The 22,940-nt window shown below is 36.1% G+C and overlaps 1 protein-coding gene across 1 annotated transcript in view; it reads left to right on the forward strand.

The window, feature by feature from the left end:
- The window catches only part of CHSY3 (chondroitin sulfate synthase 3), a 271,834-nt gene extending 249,185 nt beyond the window's left edge, over window positions 1–22,649 (forward strand). The window contains exon 3 of the mRNA XM_056124430.1: window positions 20,250–22,649. Within this exon, the coding sequence (XP_055980405.1) occupies window positions 20,250–21,812 (1,563 nt within the window). The 3' untranslated portion in view covers window positions 21,813–22,649. The remainder of the gene's footprint in view (window positions 1–20,249) is intronic.
- The last annotated feature ends 291 nt before the right edge of the window (window positions 22,650–22,940 follow it).

Consider the following 22,940-nt stretch of genomic DNA (forward strand, 5'->3'; position numbering starts at 1 on the left):
GGTAGGAGTGCCTACTTGATCTGAAATAGACAATAGGACATTTACAACTGAAAATCCCTAATGCTATTCTTTTTCTTATTAATAAAGATTAAAGCCAGTGTAGTTGTGTAATAAGAGTTTGAAGGTGTCACCCCGGTGAGAGAAAAGTGAGGCATAGTTTTTGTTTTTGTTTTTTGAGATACTCTATTTTAAGACTCGTTAGCACCATTTAAAGACAACTTCATCTTAGAAGATGATTTCTGTCAAGTCTTGCATTCCAGTTTGGATCTAAATCTAGAACAGACTGAGTTTTTGTATCCTATTTTTACCCATGGAAAGATTATGCAAATGAAAACTACTGATGATTTACTTATTTCAACCAAGCAGAGTTAAACTGAAAACAAGCAAGTTTCCTAACTGGCTTACTCTTAATACTTGCCTTAAAAGTAATTACTCAGAAGTCATAGGTGACCTCTCATCTTCTGCTATAACTCCTCACTGTTCCTTTTTTTGTCTGCACCCTCCTTTCCTTATCTTGTAGGATTGTAATGCCAAAAATATGTTTTCTTATCAAAGGTATATTTATCTCAGGTTTTTGAGGCATACTATCTTTTAAAATGGTATGGAAAAGGGAGAAAAGTAATTTTCAACAATATTTCTAGTAGTCATATGAAATAATGTTTGGGAGTACATTAAAATTAGCCATCGGATCTATTTATCCTAAATAATAAATGTAGAATAAATTCCTAGGACAAGTATGGAAAATTACCCACCTAATATTTATTGAATAATTTATCCTTTATACTTCTGATTAGAAATTCTTTTACTAAACTTCTGTATTCCATAGAAAACCCTCTTAATGTTTCATTCTATTGATAATCTGATTTCTTTTCGTACTTTTTATATTACTGGAAGATATTTATTATCTTCCTATTCAAGAGTTTTCCTTGCATTTCACAGGTTGTCTTCGTTTGTTTGTGTTTTTGGTTGGTTTTTATTGTTTTGTTTTGGGACCAAACCCAGAAGTACTCAAGGTTTACTTCAGGTAGTATTCAGGGGACCATATATGGTGGTGAGGATCAAGCCCATGTTGACTGCATGTAAGGCAAGAGCCTTAACCACTGTAGAATTTTTCTATACCCTCATTATTTTTAAAAACTAGGTTTATTCAACCACCATAGATATTTTAGGAGAAACCTTCTAAGTTCCATATTTTATTAAGTTACATTTTTTTAAATTGCTGGGAACAGGGTAAACATTCCTCAATCCAACTAGGTTCTTCCGAGTAGACAGTGGAAAAACAAAGTTTAATAATACATACTTGAATAATTTACATGGATGTAAATTCTAAAGTTTGTGTCATCTGACACAAACCAAGTGTCCTTGTGTAATGGAAATTGGGGTGTGAAAGAATGGTGAGACTTTATATGACAAGGAGAGAGTGACTTCATCTGTTTCTCTGAAAGTAAAAAGGATGAGTTTTTCAGCAGGAGAGGACATGGTCACCCAAACTGTATTATTCTAGGTCATAAACAGGAAAGCAATGATTGCTTCCTTAATTAGGAAAATGACAAAGAACGAAGACTAGGGCTGGAGTGACAGCATAGCAAGTAGGGTGTTTGCCTTGCACATGGCCAACTCGGGTTTGATTCCCAGCATCTCATATGGTACCCCGAGCACGCCAGGAGTAATTCCTGAGTGTATGAGCCAGGAGTAACTCCTGTGCATCGCTGGGTGTGTTGCAAAAAAATAAAAATTATTTGATCCATGGATCAAACCTGGGTCAGCTGTGTGCAAGTGCCTTATCCACTGTACTGTAATATCTCTTCATAACCCGGAATTATTTTAAAAGGAATTTTCTCAATTAAAATTAAAGTAAAATTCAAATTTACCAGGGTTTGCTCTTATGTTCTTAGATTCTCTTTAAAGTGGTTGTTTTACTTTTTTTATTAGGCTACCTGAAGGCTCATCATAATGCGTATTATAAATGTGGTTCTTCTAATGGAATCAGTCATTTACACCACTATCACAAACTTGTTACAATAAAAGTATGCTTATTGTATCTTCTTACCATTTTGAACCAGGTAACATTTCTAATTTAGGATTGAGTGATTTAAATTACTTAAAATCGTGACTATTTTTTTCTTAGAAAGTTAAAATTACTTAAGAAACACTTTTGACCAACATAAGGTAAAAGGTAAAGGCCCTCCCGTTGACCGTCGATTTGCTCGAGCGGGCCCAGTAACGTCTCCATTGGAGACTTTGTTGTTACTGTGTCTGGCATATCGAATACTCTCGGTAGCTTGCCGGGCTCTCCGAGAGGGGCAGAGGAATCGAACTCGGGTCGGCCATGTTGGCCGCTTGTAAGGTGAACGCCCTACCCGCTGTGCTATCGCTCCATATCTTTATTATTTAAAACTTTAAATTAGACTGAGAATAAATTAAAGCAATGGTAATTTTACAATCACTTTGGTCAAACTGTACTAACTGTACTATTTATGCATACTGACCAAAATTACAATACACCATTTATTTTTTTTAAAAAAAATTTATTTTTCACACCATTATTTACAACACTGTTAAAGGTAGTGTTTCATGCATATGATGTTCCAACAACACACTCTTCATTAGCATCTCCCACTCTCAACTACTCTCTTTCATTTAGAATCCATAAAACTTAACTGAAGAAATCTGGTTTGTACCTTGAAAAAAAAAAGTGTCCTTGAATAATGTTTCAACGTTATATTGAAAAAGACTTTTTTTCAATTTTTTTTTGTCAATTGATTTTACTCCTTGGTATATTTTTTATTTATAAATATTTGTATGAATAATAAGTGATATCATTCAGTTGTTAAGACATTTTAGCCAGAAATATACTTTTTCTACATCTCTTTAAACTCCTCACTTAAATAATATATCATAAATATATTTTAAAGCTTCCTTTAAAATTTCTCTTTCACCTTCATACCAACACCATACTTTTATTTGAAAAGTGAATGACTTGGTCTCATTTAATATGTGAACAGATTAGCATAGCCTAATACTGCGGTTTTCCATTATCATATAGTTGATTTTTAGACTCCCAGCCCACTGACTTTTATAAAATCAACTCTTGCCTAATATTCTTTCTAAAAAGCCATAAAACACAACTTCCAAGATTCCTTCATTAAAATTTACTTTTTATTTCTCATCACACTTTTGACAATTGGAACTTCTGAAGTAATTACAAAAATACCTTTAAGAAATGAATATTCACAGCTAAACTGTAGTGTGGATCTCAGAATAATACAGAGAAAATAAATTACACAGCCATAATAAATTTAGACTCAGGTGATGTAAATGTAGTGATATTATGCCTTCTCTATTTAATTGCAATTACTTTCAAGCTTATTTTGTCACCAAACAAGCAATTTTTCAATCAGTGTAGCTTGTTTAAATCTCAACTCTCTGGTATATTAATTACTTAATTCATTTATCATGTACTTTTTCCAACCCAATTCTCCTATATTCCTTAAATAAGAAATAAATTTAAGAAAAGACAACATGAAAAACAAATACAAAAAGGAAAGAGATGAAACTGGTGTTGGGACTTTATCTAAAACAACTGTATTCTGAACAACTTTGTAAATCACAGTGTTCTAATAAAAAGAAAATCTGAAAAAAAGTAAAATTTAATATCCAAGAAGACTCTTAGTTTCAAAAATAAATTGCAGGTGTCTGAGATATAGTAGAGTAGTAAGTTTCTTACCTTGCACATGGCTGACTGGGGGTCAGCCACCAGCACCCCATTTGGTCTCCTGAGCACTGTCAGGAATTATCCCTGAGTGCAGAGTCAGGAATAAGCCCCGAGTAGTAAAAAAAAAAAAAACCAAAATCCAACAACAGAAAATCTAAAAACAAGTTACATGTGAGAAAAGTAGAATAAAGCTATTAGTAGTATGCATGATTTTATTAGACAGAGAAACAGATATATTTATCAAGAATGAATATAGTTTATTTTATGACTGATTAATCCCTGCTTTTAATATAACATTATTTTGTGTGTGTGTGTGTGTGTGTGTGTGTGTGTGTGTGTGTATAAAGATTGAGGGGAGGGAGGCTCCTCAGAATAGCGGCTATAAAGCCTGACTGGTGCTCAATCCATCTGATACATTATAATGTGCATATAAATACCCTACTATATAACAAACAAATAATTCTGATTAAAGGGCGTAGGGCACTGAAGTTAGAGTCCTGGTAATATTATCTTATTAATTTCTTCTAGGATTCAGATTTAACAAGTCCAAAATCATTTTGTATACTTTATATTTCATTTACATAAAATAATTTTAGTTCTACCTTTTATTTTTACTTTTATTTATTTTATATATATTTTATTTATATCTATAGCTTAAGTGGCTTTCTGATTACTGTGTCCAAAATGAAGGCATTTACAATAGTTTAGACTAGAAACAACATACAAGTAGTCAAAGAACGTGAAGACAGGGAGGAGGAAAACTTGTTTAAAAGAAAAATAAAATGGAGCTCAAGTGGCAGCACACATAACATGCCTTGCATGTATAAGGTCCTGGATTGAATCTCTTGCACTTTGTATCATATCTCTCCTCAAACTCTGAACATAGCCTAAATATAAGATTAGGGAAAATAAATTAATATAATTTGGGGGGAGAAATAGTAGGATAATGAAGCAAGGAGTCTGAAATGCTGCTGAAGTAATAAATACATCAGGAAGAAAAACAATGGCACTAAATAGGGAATGATTTGTTTTAGCATATACATGCTTTATTACATTTTTCCTTTTGGATGTACTGCTCTGCTGAGATGAACTTTAACATATGGACTCTGGGTGGAGAGAGTTCAGTAGGTAGGGCACTTGCCTAGCATACAGCTGATCCAGGCGCAGTCCATGGCACCTGATATGGTCCCCCCACACACTCTCAGAAATGATCCCTGAGCACAGAGCCAAGAGCAAGTTCTCAGTATCATCGGATGGGGCCCCAAACCAAATAAATAAATAAAAATAAAATATGGGCTTAAAGAGTAGCTTTACACTCGTTGAGTTTTTATGTCTATTCTTTTCTGAAAATCTAGAGTCTCCTCACAGGTATTTGATATGAATCAAGGCTTTCCATCTTCAAGTCCCTGGACCTGCAACATTTAATAGTACACCAGGTACCAGAGGCAGGGTTAACAAAGACAGTCCAAGCATTCAGAAAACTTCCAAATTGTTTGAGGAGGCAGATATGTTTATAGGAATAAACAAATATAAAAGTAAGCTGGGTTGAAATAGCAGAGGAAAATGGTACCTAGAGCCAGGATAACACCTACCAGTAATGCTGTAGTCAAAGTATCTAGGAAGTCAAGAGTTAAATATGTTTTAGGTTTGGGAAAAGGAAAAACATACCAAGAAAAGGGAAAGGAGGGTAGGTGAGCATCGCAGAAATAGTGAGACTGGTCTTGGTCTCCTAGACCAGTCACTGCCCTGAAAGTATAAAGATCATTGATGTTAAGAGGTGCTAAGGAAGGAAAATAAATTGAATTGGTGAAAAGGGTTAAAGAAGCACAATAATTAATCCAAGCTTCTAAAGACAACAAAAGGTATCACTATAAAAATTACTTCTTCAAGTTGTTTGCTTTTAAATTTTTATTTATGGCGCTTCTAAAATCTATATATTTTTCATTTCTACTTTTGTTTAATCTTTTTGCTTAAAAGGAACTCTCCACATATTAAAAATAAAGATATCTGCATTTTCTCTCCATTCTAGTATAATGCATTTTTGCCTTACTGTAGGGATTGGTAGTAGTAGGTTTTAGGTGTTTAATATATCTGAGATATATAACCACAGCATGTACATGTTTGTACTGTATTTTACAAAATAAGATGTGAGGGATGTATGGATCTGTATCTGCATTTTTATTATCAACACCTAATTATCTATAACCCCATAAATTAAGTTTAGTAAAAGTTATCTGCCTTGCTGTTAAGGTTTTTCATAATGAATATACCATGAAAATCAGCCCTATCATTTATAGAAAATTAGCCATGCTAATCGTGTGAAAATTTAAGTATTCTGTATAAAAATAATTTTAAGGTAAATGTAAACAATATATATATATATATATTTAAAATGATTTCTGGAATTGAGAGCAATATTATTGACTAAAGAAACTTTAAACAATTTTAATAGCTGGGGGAGTTGGAATGTAGTTTTATTCTTTTGTAAAATATAGGTTCTTGTCAATTGCATAAATCATAGTTGTATTCTTCAAATGCCATCCCTTTTCTCTTTGCAATTCTACCTTTCCTATTTGTTACATTTTGCATTTTAGTCATATCTGACTCTGCTCAGGGATCATTCCTGTGGTGCTCAGAAGGAACTTGGGTGAACCTCATGCAAGGCGAGAGCCCTACCTGCTATACCTTCTCTCCAACCCCATACCTTTGCTTTTTAAGACCCAAAGCAAGTCATTCCTTTTATCTTCTTTAACAAAATTTTAAATATAGCTTAAGCCAATTTTGAAAGATAATTTTTCAGACATAGGATGCTTGCCTTGAGCAAGGCTGGCCCAGTTCCATTTTCGGAACCCCTTTTGGCCCCCTGAGTCCCACCAGTGGTGATCCCTCAGTACAGAGTCAGGAATAATCCCTGAGTACCTCAAGGTGTGGCTGAATAAACCAAAACCAAAACCAAAGCAAAAAAACTCCAGATTTTTGTCTTTAACATTTTATTGAAACTATTATAAATATGACAAAGAGTTTGTTATGAAGCTTGTTCTCAGTAAATAATTTTATTAATCCTTAAAATTAACCTTTTCTGTGTGACATCCTTATATATGTGTGACACAAAGATAAACTAGCCCCATTCTCTATTAAAAATATGTCAGCATAATTAGAAAAGTCATATTTCTTAAGTCATTGTATTTTCATTTGCAGAAAACTTGATTTTTAAACAATTAGGCCTCACTTATTTTTAGTTAGTACCATCTTGGAAATATCTACCTGTTAATTAGAGCTGTGATTCCCATCCATTCCCGTATTAAAGGTCTATAGCACTGTAATTAGAATTTTTCTTCTAAGAAAAACATTATAATAGACATCCTGCCATGATTATGCTATTTTAATTGGGTGTTTAGCTCTAGGGAACTTAATAATTTATCATAAAACTTTAATGTTAATAAAATCAGCTGGAGGGAAGCACTACTTATCTCCTTGATTACACCATAAGGAATAAGACCTTAATTTGAGTCTTTCTTTTCTTATTTTTTTAAACGCTAATGAGAGCAAAGAGTTTTAAGTGAATCAAAGGATCTTAGCATTGGAACATAATGTTTCACTAAGTATCTTTGACCTATGTAAAGAAAAATTACACAAGACAGAGTTAAAGGGGTAAGGAAAACTCCCTCTTATTGCCTTAAAAGAAAGAGACTGAACTACTGCTAAAATAGGAAAGCGGTGTTTAACTGTTGAGATAAACTGGTAAAAACTGTGGAGGACATTATCAGAGATACTGGTAACATCTGGTAAATGTCACCAGACTATATGCTAACTGGTGCTTATAGAAGTTACAGGTGCCTGACCTCCCATAGAGACGAGGAGGCAGGGGCTCTTTCAACCTGAAGACTTTTAATGCCCCCTTGCTCAGCCATCGACTATTTTATCTGCTATTTGGAAGATTTATCTAAAAGAAAATGTCCTTTCTCAAACAAATATACTGCACTGTAGCACTGCATTATCCTCCCATTGTTCATCGATTTGCACCAGGAACACCTCACAACAAATTGTGAGACTTGTTACTGTTTTTGGCATATGGAATACGTCATGGGGAGCTTGCCAGGCTTTGCCATGCGGGCAAGATACTGTCAGTAGCTTGCCCGGCTCTCCGAGATGGCAAACAAATATACACAATCTTAAAATCTTCAAACTTTATATTGGTATTAGCATCCATCAATATCATTGCAAATGTACTTTAAAGCACAAGAAATTTTATCATCAGTAGTTTACTAAATAACTATAATTGATATACACTATCAAGAACTAAATTATAAGGCCAGAGAGATTGTAAAGCATGTAAGGCTTTTCCCTGACCACCGTCTACCTAAATTCAATCCCTAGCACCCCATGAGGTCCCCTGAGTACCACCAAGAGTAATCCCTGAGTGTGGAGCCAGGATAAGTACCTGGTGTGTTCTAAAACCAAAAAATAAAGAAACAAATGAACAAAAAAGACAAACCATGAATTTAAGCTATAGGAGCCACAGAGTAAATATAAGGATTGAGGTGCTTCCCTTGCTTGCAGGTGACTTTGGCTCTATCCCCAGCATTGCATATGGTTTCTTGAGCACAATCAGGAATGATTTCTAAGACTGAGTCAGGAGTAGCCCCTGGGCACTGTCAGATATAACCTAAAGCCCCAAGTCCTGCCCATGCACTCTAAGGAACTGAACTGGGTTCTACTTTAGGAAAGCTTTACATAATGTAGAGAAAATATCCGGTTTTCTCTTTTCCCATGACTTGTAACTTATCCCCAGGTTAGAATTGGAATTAAATAGTACATATCAAAAATATTCCACCTTGCCCCAGAAGGGGGCAGGTGAAACCCCTCCCCGCTCCAAGGGGCCCAACCCCAACAGCCAAAATCTTCCAGATTTCAACCACCACCATGCTCACGGCCGCTCTCCACATGCTCAGGCCCAGCCTCACCCACGACTTAACCTATTCCTAGACCACGTGGCTGCGTTTGCAGTTGCAGTATACTTCATACCATACACCCTACCCATACTCCAAGTGTACCGCACCACATTTGACGGGGTTCCGAGTAGGAGGCAAGCAATCTTAGAGGAAAATATTTTTGTACAGATACATATATTCACACAAGTTTCAACCTTTAACAACATGTTAGTGATCTCCTATAGAAGCGCTTAATGACCCTTCACAAAATACAATAACCTTTACACTCTTTCCTCTAAGGAAACTTTTTCTGTAGCATTTTCAGTGGTTCTTCATAACAAACAATACAAAATATATTATTTAGATTTTGCTTTGGGGCAGGGGTTGGGGTTTGGGAGGGAAACATCTGAAATATGGTGGTGGGAAGGTGTAATGGTTGTGGGATTGGTGTTTGAATATTAAATGTTATTAAATATTATGAACTGTCACTGTCCTCCCGTTGTTCATCAATTTGCTCGAGCAGGCCCAGTAACACTGTGAGACTTGTTACTGTGTTTGGTATATCGAATACGTCACGGGTAGCTTGCCAGGCTTTGCCGTGCAGGCAAGATACTCTCGGTAGCTTGCTGGGCTCTCCGAGAGGGGCAGAGGAATCAAACTGGGGTCGGCTGTGTCAGCTGCGTGCAAGGCAAACACCCTACCTGCTGTGCTATCACTCCAGCCCATTATGAACTACTTTATAAAATAAAATAATAGGCTCCTGACTCCTGATCTTAGTTCAAAATAGACTAAAGAGACACAGCACATAAGCTGAAACAATGAGAAGAAATTTCAAGAGAGATTCTGTCCAGAATCTTGACAAACAGGTCCTACTGACACTTCCAGCAAGGCTAGTCTCAGAAAATGAGACAAACAAAAGACAAAGGAACACAAACTCAGGGTCGCCTGAATAGTAATGATAATAGGTCATTTATTCAATACCATATTGCTCTCCCCTCCCCAAATTGACACTTTTAACTTGACAGAAACATTAACATATAACAGGTACATGAAGATCAGTGGCTGGGGTATTTCACATAGCTAATCAGTAGACACCCTTAAAAGGTATCATCATGATCATATCCTATTCTATTTTTGCCCATGTTATCTCTATATTGAAAAGACCTTAGTCTTTTTTTGTTTGTTTTCTTTTGGGGACCCACTTGACAATGTTCAGAAGTTACTCCTCTATCCTGGCAGTGATCAGGAAACCATGGGAATACAGGCGATCAAACCTAGGTTGACTGTGACTGTGTGCAAGTCTTACTTGCTATACTATCTCTATGACTCAAGAGTCTAGTTCTATAATTGTCTGTCACATTTTTGAAGCCTGCATATATTTGTTATCTATCCTTTTATTTCCTGCTATATTGTTTTCCTGGGTGCATATTTGCAAACGCTTTGCATTCTAATACCTAAATTATCTTACCTAGGGGACATATCCAGTCCTTTGGGCGTTTTTGTTAGGGGGACATGACATGAATTCCCACAAGGTTAATTTTTTTTTCTTTCAAGTTTTTCAAATATCCTCCAAGACCAGGTCCACTTCCATATTACTTTTATAATGCCTACATAACCTGTGGTTTTGCCCTGTTTCTTGAATGTAAGACTACTGCATTTCCACTGAGTTTTTTTCTAGGTATGTTTTTATTCTCATTTACTGAGAGCTCTCAACAGCACTTCATTTATTTGTGCAGAAATTATTAATGTGACAGACTGATTTAGGAACCATTTATAGTCCTACAATCGTTTCACATTGCAATGGCACAGTGCAGGAATGATGATAGGTGTCCTCGACCTTTCTTCCTGCTTGAATGACTTTATCAATTATGAAAATAGTAAAAAAGAGATATAACCACTATCAGTCATAGTCCAACAGTACTGGAATTCAAGTTTCCACTTAAGTGAGATATAAAAGCTTTAAGAAATGTGCCAAATCTTGAATGATATACATATGTAAAGTCTACAACATCTTTTTTTTTCTATGAAACATTTGGAAGCCTAGAATATAATGCTAATTTTTTCTATTAGAAAATGGAAGTACTTATAATAAAAATTTCATCCTCTTTTTTAAGGTACATATGTTAATTCAAAAATTAATTATGACATTTTTATTAAACATGAGACCCAAATTACCCCTGGGAGCTAGCCTTCAAGAAAGAGTCAAGTAAATCAGCCGGTCCAATGTGGTATAATTAGTGCAATGAGCACTTGTCAAAATGATACAGATATTTATGAATTTAACACAGATGTTTATGAATTTAAATATTTGGAGTTTTCATCTTTTAACTTAACTGGGGTTTTATCCTCTAACCAATTAACTTCGTGAGGGCAGGGACCATGTTTCTTTTGTTACTGTGTCTATAAAAACTTTTTTGACACAGGTTTAAAAACTCAATAGATATTTTTAAGTAAATGCATGAGTCATTGATTCTTCCAGAAAGAGGTGACCAAAAATGATAGGGAAGATGAAATTAGGAAAGGTTTGGTCAGTGAAAGTTACTGAAAAAGAACCCTATCATTTTATCATATAATATATTATGCTATTAAAAAAATTTAGCTTTTTTAGGGCTGGAGCGATAGCACAGCGGGTAGGGTGTTCGCCTTACAAGCGGCCAACATGGCCGACCCGAGTTCGATTCCTCCGCCCCTCTCGGAGAGCCCGGCAAGCTACCGAGAGTATTCGATATGCCAGACACAGTAACAACAAAGTCTCCAATGGAGACGTTACTGGGCCTGCTCGAGCAAATTGACGATCAACGGGAGGGCCTTTACCTTACCTTACCTTACTAGCTTATACTGAACTAGCTATACATGGTATTACACTATGATTTCCTCCCCAATTTTTCCAAAAGACTGTGCTCTGGAATGAAGTGATAGTTGATGTCAATGTTCTACATACCAAATATGAAATTTTATTCTTAAATCTTAAGAATATGTCTTATTTACATTTCAAAGTATCCTTGAACAGAGACATTTTACTGAAAAAAGAAATGGCACATAATCAATTAACAATAAACACAATATAATGGTCCTGTATTTATTGGAAGGACATCAAAATTTAGCTCCTAGAGAACAGCATCCAAATTACCGCAAAAGTTATTAAAAGGGCATTAATAATGATAACTAAAAACTGTCATGTATCCAAAGTTCACAGCCATAGAAGCAGGGTCCATATTCAAATGAAATGGTATGTTTGCCCGGTGATTTTGAGATAATTATTGATTCACATAAAGTTAAGAAAAGAACACAAAGAGGCTCAATGTACACATCCAGTCTCTTAGTGGAAAATTCTTGCAAAACTAATTAAGCATCACAATCAGGGCGCTGATGCTGATATAGTCCATTGATACTTAATTTTTCTGTTTTGATTATAGTTATGTTATACATGTGCAGTTTATCATGTGTTGTACCATTATTCTTTTTTACTTTTTGTTTTGTTTGGGAGCCACACCTGGTGGTCCTCAGGGAATACTTTTGGCTCTGTGCTGAAATATCACTTCTGTCCTATAGGATGCCAGGGAACAAACTGAGGTAAACAGCATTCACAGCATTGGTACTATCTTTGAGGCTCTGTACTATAAATTTTAAAAGTAGTTTGTAGAATGGATATGACTATTCCTTGTGCTATAAATTTTTAAATAAATAAAGGCCCTCCCGTTGATCGTCGATTTGCTCGAGCGGGCCCAGTAACGTCTCCATTGGAGACTTTGTTGTTACTGTGTCTGGCATATCGAATACGTCACGGGGAGCTTGGTACCAAAATGATGCTTTTAATTTTATAACATGCATAAGCAATATGAAGAAGAAAGATCTTATATATTTGCTTTGAGGAACTCTTTTAAGCCTTTAAACTTTTAAATCATTATCTTAAAAACTGTCACCATATAATAAGATGTGTATATTTTATATTCTCCCAGATATATATTTCATTTTCCCCAAAACATTTTCATTATATTTAAACAAGCTACCATTTGGGGGGGTTGACTGATTGAAATATTGTGTTTTACAATATTGTTAATAATGATTTCCCATATAGCTAATTCCAATACCACATTCACCATCAATGGTGCTACCCTCTCCTTCCAAGAACTCCAATGTCCCTCCTGTTCAAACCCCGCCCCCATACTCAGTTTTATAGATAAGGTCTCTCATTATGTTGCCTTTGGCCCTTTTATTGTAATAAATAAGGTACTGTTTTCATTGTGTCATTGTCATCAGAAAACTAGGATAGACGATAATTGAGTAGTGTTAATTTGAAAATCTAATATTTTACTTGAAAATCTTTACCTTACATGTCTTATAAAATTAAAAATAATTACATATTGAGGGCTGGAGCGATAGCACAGCGGTAGGGCGTTTGCCTTGCACTCGGCCAACATGGCCGACCCGAGTTCGATTCCTCCACCCCTCTCTGAGAGCCCGGCAAGTTACCGAGAGTATCTCGCCCGCACGGCAGAGACTGGCAAGCTACCCGTGATATATTCGATATGCCAAACACAGTAACAACAAAGTCTCCAATGGAGACGTTACTGGGCCCACTCGAGCAAATTGATGAACAATGGGAGCACAGTGACAGTGACATATTGAGGGCTGTAATAGTGCTATCAAATAATAATTCATAAGTAAATCATACAATATAATTTTAAATACTTTCACAATATCTTTTTTTTAAATGTAGGAGTATTGCTATTTATTCAGCCATTGATTATGCTGAATGAAGGTACATGAACTCCACATTACTTTTTTACAAAGCTTTCATGTTCGAGATTCAGCCATGCAATGAACGAACCCCCATCCCTCCACCAGTGCACACTTTCCACCACCATGTCTCCAGAATATCCCCCACCCCCATCCCAGTCCTCAGCCTGCCTCCATGGAAGACAATTTCCCCAATACTCTCTCTCTACTTTTGGGAATTATGTTTTGGTCAAATTTTCCCATCTCCATTCAAGCCTGCCTGCCAGGGGCAAATGCTAGATCATTTATTGTCCATTGCTCATTTTGAATATCTGGGGTGCTGCTGCTGTGCACTTTTGAAATCCTAGATTGTAAATGGTTGGGTTCCAGAGACATTTCTGTAGGGCACTAATCCAATTTGGGATGCAATTGGGCATCTCTGGACCAGGGCTGTTGGTGCGCTAAGATGGCACCTAGAGGCACGTAGTGAGTGTGACATCAGGGCCAATGAATAGGTGGGGAGCAGGGGAGGGACAGCCCGGTGCCTCTGCCACCATGCAGCGTGGAGATTTAGTACTGGAACCCGCATACCTGGGCCTTGCTTGTGGAAGCTCTTGGTCACCAGGATTCCATCTGGAGGAGGCAGGAAAAGTGTACCTGCTCCATCTGAGGTGAGCCAGTGAAACTGGCTTGGTATAGGACCTGGAGAGATCTCTGGCTCTGTAGTATTTTTCAGGACTCATTGCCGACTTTCACAACATTTTACCCAACCCTTACATATACACCATAATATGTTTAGGCACTTTGATTATTTAACTCCTTGCATACCTTCATAAATAATTCTGATTTTCATTGTTTGTACTCTCTGGTATAATAATAAAAAAATGCTACCATTCCCCAAATCCTAATCTAGCAATAAGAAGGAACTTTAAAAAATGTTTCTAAGTTAGTAAAGTAAAAGTAAAGGCCCTCCCGTTGATCATCGATTTGCTCAAGCGGGCCCAGTAACGTCTCCATTGGAGACTTTGTTGTTACTGTGTCTGGCATATCGAATACGTCACGGGGAGCTTGCCAGGCTCTGCCGTGCAGGCGAGTTACTCTCAGTAGCTTGCCGGGCTCTCCGAGAGGGGCGGAGGAATCGAACTCGGGTCAGCCATGTTGGCTGCGTGCAAGGCAAACGCCCTACTGCTGTGCTATCGCTCCAGCCTGACAATACTTTTTCTTGAGTAAATATGAAGTGGACCAATGGAAACAAAAGCAAAAACTTGTACAAAATTGAAATACCTTTGAACAGAAATAAAAGGTATTTTTCTCCTTAACAGGGAAAAGGAAATGCAATAGTTTTTTTAATAGAGAACAAAATAAAATGTCCATAATTATCATATATTGTCTATTCATCTCAATAGCCCTTATACAAATTTTTTTAGAATTATCATCCTAGATTTAGATTATCATCTAAAGTAAAATAATGATAATACTGAGCATATTTGAATAATTTTCCAGAAAATTGTAATCAAAGCCATTCATTCTTATATATTATTTACTCAAATAATGGTAAAAACAATAAGAAAAACACCAACTACAATTGTTGCTAACTCTATGCACAAAATACTATTCAAAGTATTTTAAACATAAATTCTTAATTTAGTGCTAACAAGTTATGAGACAAGTTATTCCTTACTTTAAAAATCATTACACCAAGGCACAGTAAAGTTGAATAAGTTTTCCAAAGTCACATACTTTATTATGTATTAGACACAGGGTCTATTAGAGGCTGTCTGGTTTTGCATCTGTAGATCCATTTCTCTGAGTAAGAATAGGTGTGTGTTTAAAAATGGTTGTGTGTGCTCTCTTATCACGTGTGTTCAGTGGCTATGATAACTTCCCCACCCCAGCTTGTAGCTGCCAAAAAACACATGAAGGAGGAAACAGAGCCACCAATCTGGTTGGTGAACAGTTTCCATTTATTCCAATCTCCATTGCGCTATTTATTCCATTCTCCCTGTGTGCCTACCAATCTCACTAAGCTCCCCATTCCTGTCTCTCACTGCCCCTCATTCATGTTTCCTACTTTTCCCATATTCGTCTTCTGATCCCCAGTCTCGAAACCTTCATCAAGAATTCAACCAACCAGGTTGGGAGTAGCAACTACCCATAGGTCAGATAACACAATCCACCTATGAAAGCCCTTCCTTCCAGGGAAGCTCTTCTAAGACAAAGATCTCCTCCTGCTAAGAGATCCACTCAGGGGCATGTTTTTCATTTAAGGACATACTTCTTCATTCCTTGGTCCATAAAAAATCTACTTAGATTTACTTCTTAATAATCTTTCTAGTCATTTTGTATGGACACAAGATATATATTAAGCTTATAGGGTGGCTCTCTTGGGGACATCTCTCTATAGATCCCAGACTACAGTATTCAGGTCAGATTAGTCCTTCCTAACCCTAGCAGGTCCTTGTACAGTCACTTCTCTTTGGGTTATGACAGGATTTGTCCATGACCGTGCTCTTAATTTATTATAAATTTTATGGCACTTTGCCTATTCCAGGGCAGCTTACAGATTGCCCTAAATTCATCCAGTCCCTTCATCAGGACCCTGCTTTTGGGGTGCTAGAAACTAAGGGCAACTGAGGCTTAAGTTGAATAAATATGACTGATGCCCAGGAGTAAATGCTATTCAGAGTCAATTAACTCCCAAGTTATAAAGCATATCATTAACTGTTTTCCTGTGTCTATACAAAAAGGACATTACTCTAAATTAAACTATGCAAAAGACAAAAGGGAAGGAAAAAAGCAATATTTCACTTACAAATACAAAATTCAAAGTCCTTAGAAGGATCTGACCTTGCAAATCACAGGGTCTGATTTGGGGATATAGGTGATTAACAGATAGAGGAAGCAGAACACAAAGGAGAAGTTAAAGATGAATTCTGAGGAAATGGCAGTGATTCGGGAACATTGTGATGGGTCTTATTTAGTAAATCTAAGCTCCTTGAGTGGAGGAGAAAGGACAAATCAAAGTTATCCTACAGATAGGAAGGCAGATTCAGGCTTTCAAGATAATTACAATCTTTTTAGAGAAATGCCAAAGCCTATATATAGTGAGACAGTGGGCAGGTAGGTTGGAGAAGAGAGAGATGGTACAGGGGCTCAGTTCCATCCCTGACAACACAATGTTTCCCAAGCATCACCAGGGGTAGCCCTAACACCCTTCCCCTGCCCCCGGGCACTACTAGGATGACCCTGGTGCTTTTAAGCACTGCGGGTTCAGAGCAGCACCACATATTCAGCACATATTCAGGTTCCATTAATAAGCTGTCAGCCAGCTGAATAAGTATTGCCAGGATTTTCCCTTAGACCCTCTGAGAATCTCTTAGGAGGCCCACCTGCCCTACACACACACACACACACACACACACACACACACACACACACAGTAAGTAGATGAAACAGTAAGACACATAGTTGGAAGATTTCAGAGTTCTTAGATGAAAGAATTTCTTACAGTTATTCAGGAAAGGTGTTAATCCTTGTAAAGTTAGGGTATAGAGTATCTAAATATGAAGGGGAAAAGTAAAAGCAGTAGGGCATTACTTGGTAGGGAAAAGGAAATGAGATATTAATAGGGAAAAAGGTAGCTAGGTTTCTGAAAGAAGAGCAGATAAAGCACATTTCTCCTATTTAACCTATTTAACCATTTTTAGTTCTTTCTGAAGACACATGATGTTTTCTAAGAAAACAGATTTCTTGCATCTGGATAATGCTTAACAAAATTTACACATTAATGTACATGATTGGGCTGGAGTGATAGCACAGCAGTAGGGAGTTTGCCTTACATGCGGCCGACTTGATCAGCCCAGGTTCCATTCCTCCACCCCTCTTGGAGAGCCCGGCAAGCTACTGAGAGTATCTCGCCTGCATGGCAAATCCTGGCAAGCTTCCTGTGATGTATTCAACATGCCAAACACAATAACAAGAATTCTCACAATGGAGACGTTACTCGTGTCCGCTCTAGCAAATCGATGAACAATGGGAGGACAGTGCTACAGTACATGATTAACTATTTTTCATACAAGATACATCTATTATATTGATAGATCCTGAATTATTTCAGAGTGATTTTTAAAGTAAAATATATACTTTTCCTAAAACAAATTTATTACATTCAAAATTCAGTGTGTTAAGTAGTAAAGTCAGCCACTCCCATTTTTATTCATATTCTCTTTATTTTCTGTTAACCCTGAGTTCAATAATTATGCCCTTTTGAGCCCTCGTTTTCTGAAATCATCACAATAAGATATTTTTCTTGTAGTAAAAGTTTGAGGACTTTAACTACAGGACTATTAGGAGAAGGAGTTTTAATACATGTTAAATACATCAAAGAACTGACTGTATGTGGTAAGTTATTATTCATCTCAAGCATTTCCAGAAATAAACAAAGATGAAGCAAATGAACTAAATGTAGTGCTTCCATTCTCTGAAAACTTCTAGCTAAAAAAAAAAAACAAACTCAGAAAAGTAAGGCATGTTCTTGAACTGTTAATTATACACATAATTATCATTTCTAAGTGTGAGATACAAAGCCATATGCTGGATATAATTTTTATTTATCAACATTTAATATGTTGACGTAGTTGACTTTATCCTATTTAAATAAGGAGAGAAATATCCAATAACACTGTCTGGAAAGTATATTAGAAATAGGGAAATCAATTGTCCAATCCCAGATTGGCTTATTTCATAACCCTTAAACAATCACTGGCCTAACTCAAATACTTCAACTGTCACAACATGTGAAAGTAAAAAAGTTTAAGTATACTTTATACTTCTTAATGGAAAATATGACATAAATTCAGTGTGTTCTTATGATTGTTCTACCTGTAACATATATAAACTTGCTATGTAGAAGGACTATCCTCACCATATGTTTACAACATTTATGCAAATGTTAAAATATTCTATATGGAAACCTTGAGCTATAATATAAGGGATGTGAGTTGTTACATATTTCAACACTAAGATATTAGCAATTTCATAGAATAATGTTACTTTTATCAAATAATGCAATGTTAATTACTTCAGTATCTCTAAAAGAAAAGTACGAGATAAGGGTATGATTTGGCCATTCAACTCTATTCAAGCCTCAGACTTTTTTTGTTTGTTTTGGGACCACACCTGGTTGTGGTCAGGGTTTTCTCCTGGCTCTGTGCTCAGGAATCACTCCTGGTGGTGCTTGGGAAAATTATGGGATGCTGGGGATGGAACCCAAGTTGTCTACATGCAAAGCAAACACAGTACCTATTCTACTATCGCTATGAATCCTCAATGCCTCCTATTTATTTTAATGTGTTCTCTTTACTTAGTAATATAAAACACACTTTAAAAAATTACAGTTTCAAAAAGCCAGTTTCTTTTGAAGAGGTGGTATAATTAGAATATGTTTACCTTCTTACCCATAAAGAAAAATATCTATGGAGAGTGATATAAAGTAAAATACAAAAATTTTGAGGGGTACTTGATCATTGTATAACTGAAACCCAAGCACAAAAATTTGTAAGTCTACAACTGTACCTCATGGTTTTTCACTAATAAAAAGAAAAAAAAGAAAAAAGAAAATATTGAAAAAAATAGGCTGGAGCGATAGCACAGCGGGTAGGGCGTTCGCCTTACAAGCGGCCAACATGGCCGACCCGAGTTCGATTCCTCCGCCCCTCTCGGAGAGCCTGGCAAGCTACCGAGAGTATTCGATATGCCAGACACAGTAACAACAAAGTCTCCAATGGAGACGTTACTGGGCCCGCTCGAGTTCTAAAATACAAATATGATAACCTCTCAGTGCCTGTATTGTAAACCATAATGCCCAAAAGGAGTAAGGGAGAAAGAAGAAAAGTGCCTGCCACAGAGGCATGCTGGAGGGAGTAGGAAAGGAAACTGGAGACATTGGTGGTGGAAAATGTACTCTGGTGGAGGGATGGGTGTTGGAACATTGCATAACTGAAACTCAACCATGAACAGTTTTATTGAATCTTCTGGAGATTCAATAAAAAATTTTAAATGTTTTAAATGTTCTAAAATGGAGATATAATGATTCACTGACAAACACTTGGATGCATCTTAAATCAAGTCAAATATGCTTCTCTCAAAGTATTGACTTCAAAGTCAAATGCTTTGAAAAAGGACTATATAAGATGCTAAAGACATATAATCACACATGCTATTTATCTTATCCTTTTGATACAACTTTCCACTGGAAAACTTCTTTAATATCTTCTCTGTCCCTCTTTTTCTCTACTCCTCTCCCCTCACCCACTCTCTCCCACTTACTCCCATAATCCTCCCACCTTTCTTTTTCTACCCACACATACATACACAGTTACATGTATAAAATCCCCAAACCTTCTCCACATACTTCCATATACATGTGTATGTATGTTTTTAAATCTGTCTTTATTATCTGGAATATGACACATATCTACAGTAACAGTTCAAGGAATGTCTACAAATTGAATATATACATGTAATCACAAAGAAGATCATTGATTAGAACATAATCTGTCCTCTAAAGTTCCCCCTAATCTTTCTTGATTTTTAATCACTATTTAACAACTAATAGTACAGTTAGCATTACATGTTTCTCAGTTTCATATAAACAGAATCATACAAATAGTAGATATGTATTATTTTTATATGATTTCTATCTCATGAGATATTTCATGCTTCAGGTAGTATTATTTTATTTTTTAAATATATTATTTTTTTAAATACACATTTACAAGTCATTTTTGAAATGTCACAGAAATAATTTTATAGCAATTTAAGTATTTTAGTATATTTATATTTAAAACATTTATTCTAACATCCTGATTTCTTTTTACTTTCAGATGCAGCAACTGTTCCATGAAAATTATGAACACAATAAAAAAGGTTATATTCAAGACCTTCATAATAGCAAAATCCATGCTGCTATAACACTTCATCCCAACAAGAGGCCTGCCTATCAATACAGGCTTCATAATTATATGCTGAGCCGTAAAATTTCTGAACTTCGCTACCGCACCATCCAGCTCCACCGGGAGAGTGCTCTGATGAGCAAACTCAGTAATAGTGAAGTAAGCAAGGAAGACCAGCAGCTGGGAGTGATGCCTTCTTTTAATCATTTCCAGCCTCAGGAGAGAAATGAAGTGATAGAATGGGAATTCCTGACTGGAAAGCTCCTTTACTCTGCTTCTGAAAATCAGCCTCCTCGACAGAACATCAACAGCATCCTAAGAACAGCTCTGGATGACACAGTTCTACAAGTGATGGAGATGATCAATGAGAATGCCAAGAGTAGAGGAAGGCTTATTGACTTCAAGGAAATTCAGTATGGTTACCGCAGAGTTAATCCCATGCATGGGGTGGAATACATTTTGGATTTACTTCTCTTATACAAAAGACACAAGGGGAGGAAGTTGACAGTGCCAGTCAGACGTCATGCTTATCTTCAGCAGCTGTTTAGCAAGCCTTTCTTCAGAGAAACTGAAGAGCTTGATGTCAACAGTCTGGTAGAGAGTATTAACAGTAATTCACAATCATTTTCTTTTATTTCAAATTCTTTAAAGATGTTATCTTCTTTTCAAGGTGCCAAAGAAATGGGAGGGCACAGTGAAAAGAAAATACATATTCTTGTTCCTCTCATTGGAAGATATGATATTTTCTTGAGATTCATGGAGAACTTTGAAAATACTTGTCTTATCCCAAAGCAGAATGTCAAGTTGGTCATCATCCTTTTCAGTGGGGAAACTGGCCAGGATTCTAACAAACATATTGAGCTGATAAAAGAATATCAGAACAGATACCCTAAAGGAGAAATCACCCTGATACCGATGAAAGGAGAATTTTCCAGAGGTCTTGGTCTTGAAATGGCTTCTTCCCAGTTTGATAATGATACTTTGCTGCTATTTTGTGATGTTGACTTGATTTTCAAAGTAGACTTTCTCCAGCGATGTAGAGACAATACAATTCAGGGACAACAGGTATACTACCCCATCATCTTTAGCCAGTATGACCCAAAGGTAACCAACGGAGGAAATCCTACCACTGATGATGACTTTGTCTTTTCAAAGAAGACTGGATTCTGGAGAGACTATGGATATGGAATTACCTGTATTTATAAAAGTGATCTTCTGGGTGCAGGTGGATTTGATACCTCAATACAAGGCTGGGGACTAGAAGATGTAGATCTCTATAATAAAGTAATCTTATCTGGCTTAAGACCTTTCAGAAGTCAAGAAGTAGGAGTGGTGCATATTTTCCATCCAGTTCATTGTGACCCTAACTTGGACCCTAAGCAGTATAAGATGTGCTTAGGATCCAAGGCAAGTACTTTTGCCTCAACCATGAAACTAGCTGAACTCTGGCTGGAAAAACATTTGGGTGTCAGGTACAATCGAACTCTCTCCTGACAGTCTGGGCAACATTTATTGCCTTTTAAAAGGGGAGTTTACCTCATTTTGGGTTGTTATTATTTTATTTTATTGTTATTTTTATTATTATATGGTTATAATTTTATTTTGTTGTCTTGGTCTTAAACTACTCCTGGTTGTTCTCCAACGGGTGTTTGATGACTTCAAGCAAGAAGAGTCTACAGTTCACTGATGTTTCGGATTTCTACTGAAGTCAAATATATATGTATTACTTTTATATATCTTTATTTGATACTGAGTGAAATCATTGCAATCAAATGACTTTTGAAGCTCATCCACCATAAGAGACAGCTTAGAAGAATGTTCTCTTGGGGCTTAAAGATGCAATATCGACTTTCATTTTGTTTGTCAAATTCAATGTGATACAAGTATTTACTGGTGAAAAGGTACCACAAAAGTGCTTTATGCTTCCTATGGGGAAGGGACTCTGTAACATAAACTTGAGTTTTGTAATTTATACAAGGACTTAAATATATAGACGATAATTTTCTTCATCTTTAGAATTTTTAAAGTAAATGAACACGTATGATTGTATGTTTATTTTTTAAAAAAATGTTTTAAAAATTGAGGAGTTTTGTTCCACAAGCAACCGGTACTGGCTACCCTGGTCTTATGACAATTATGTACTCCTCACAATGGTCTGCTATAAATGCGAATGAACTTTATTTTCTCAAGGAAATATGATTTAATTAAATATTCACGTATGTTTTAGAAGCTTTATGAAACAATGTCCTTAATTTGCTGGCAAGAAGATAAAATATGACAGAACCTGGTTATTTATAATAAAACAGGTATAACAGTATTCTTTTTCAAAAACACTGAAAAAGTTGTGTTGTTTCCTTTTAGTCATATTGAAATATTTATTTTTTATTGAGGCAATGTTGGTTTGCCTTATAAATGTTTCAGGGGTATTATTTTATACATCCTCAAATATATGTCACCACGCCACACTCATTCACATCTAGAGTACAAACATCCCTTCACGACAGTTCTTTGGAATGATCATACAAAAATGTGCTTGTTATGCAGGCTGGAAAAATTATTATGGCATTATGGACATATACTTAACCATTCTGCTTTAATTTGGGCATTCAGATGTGATTAAGA

Source organism: Sorex fumeus, unplaced genomic scaffold, assembly GCF_029834395.1.
Source record: "Sorex fumeus unplaced genomic scaffold, SorFum_2.1 ptg000051l, whole genome shotgun sequence".
Classification (NCBI taxonomy): Eukaryota; Metazoa; Chordata; class Mammalia; order Eulipotyphla; family Soricidae; genus Sorex; species Sorex fumeus.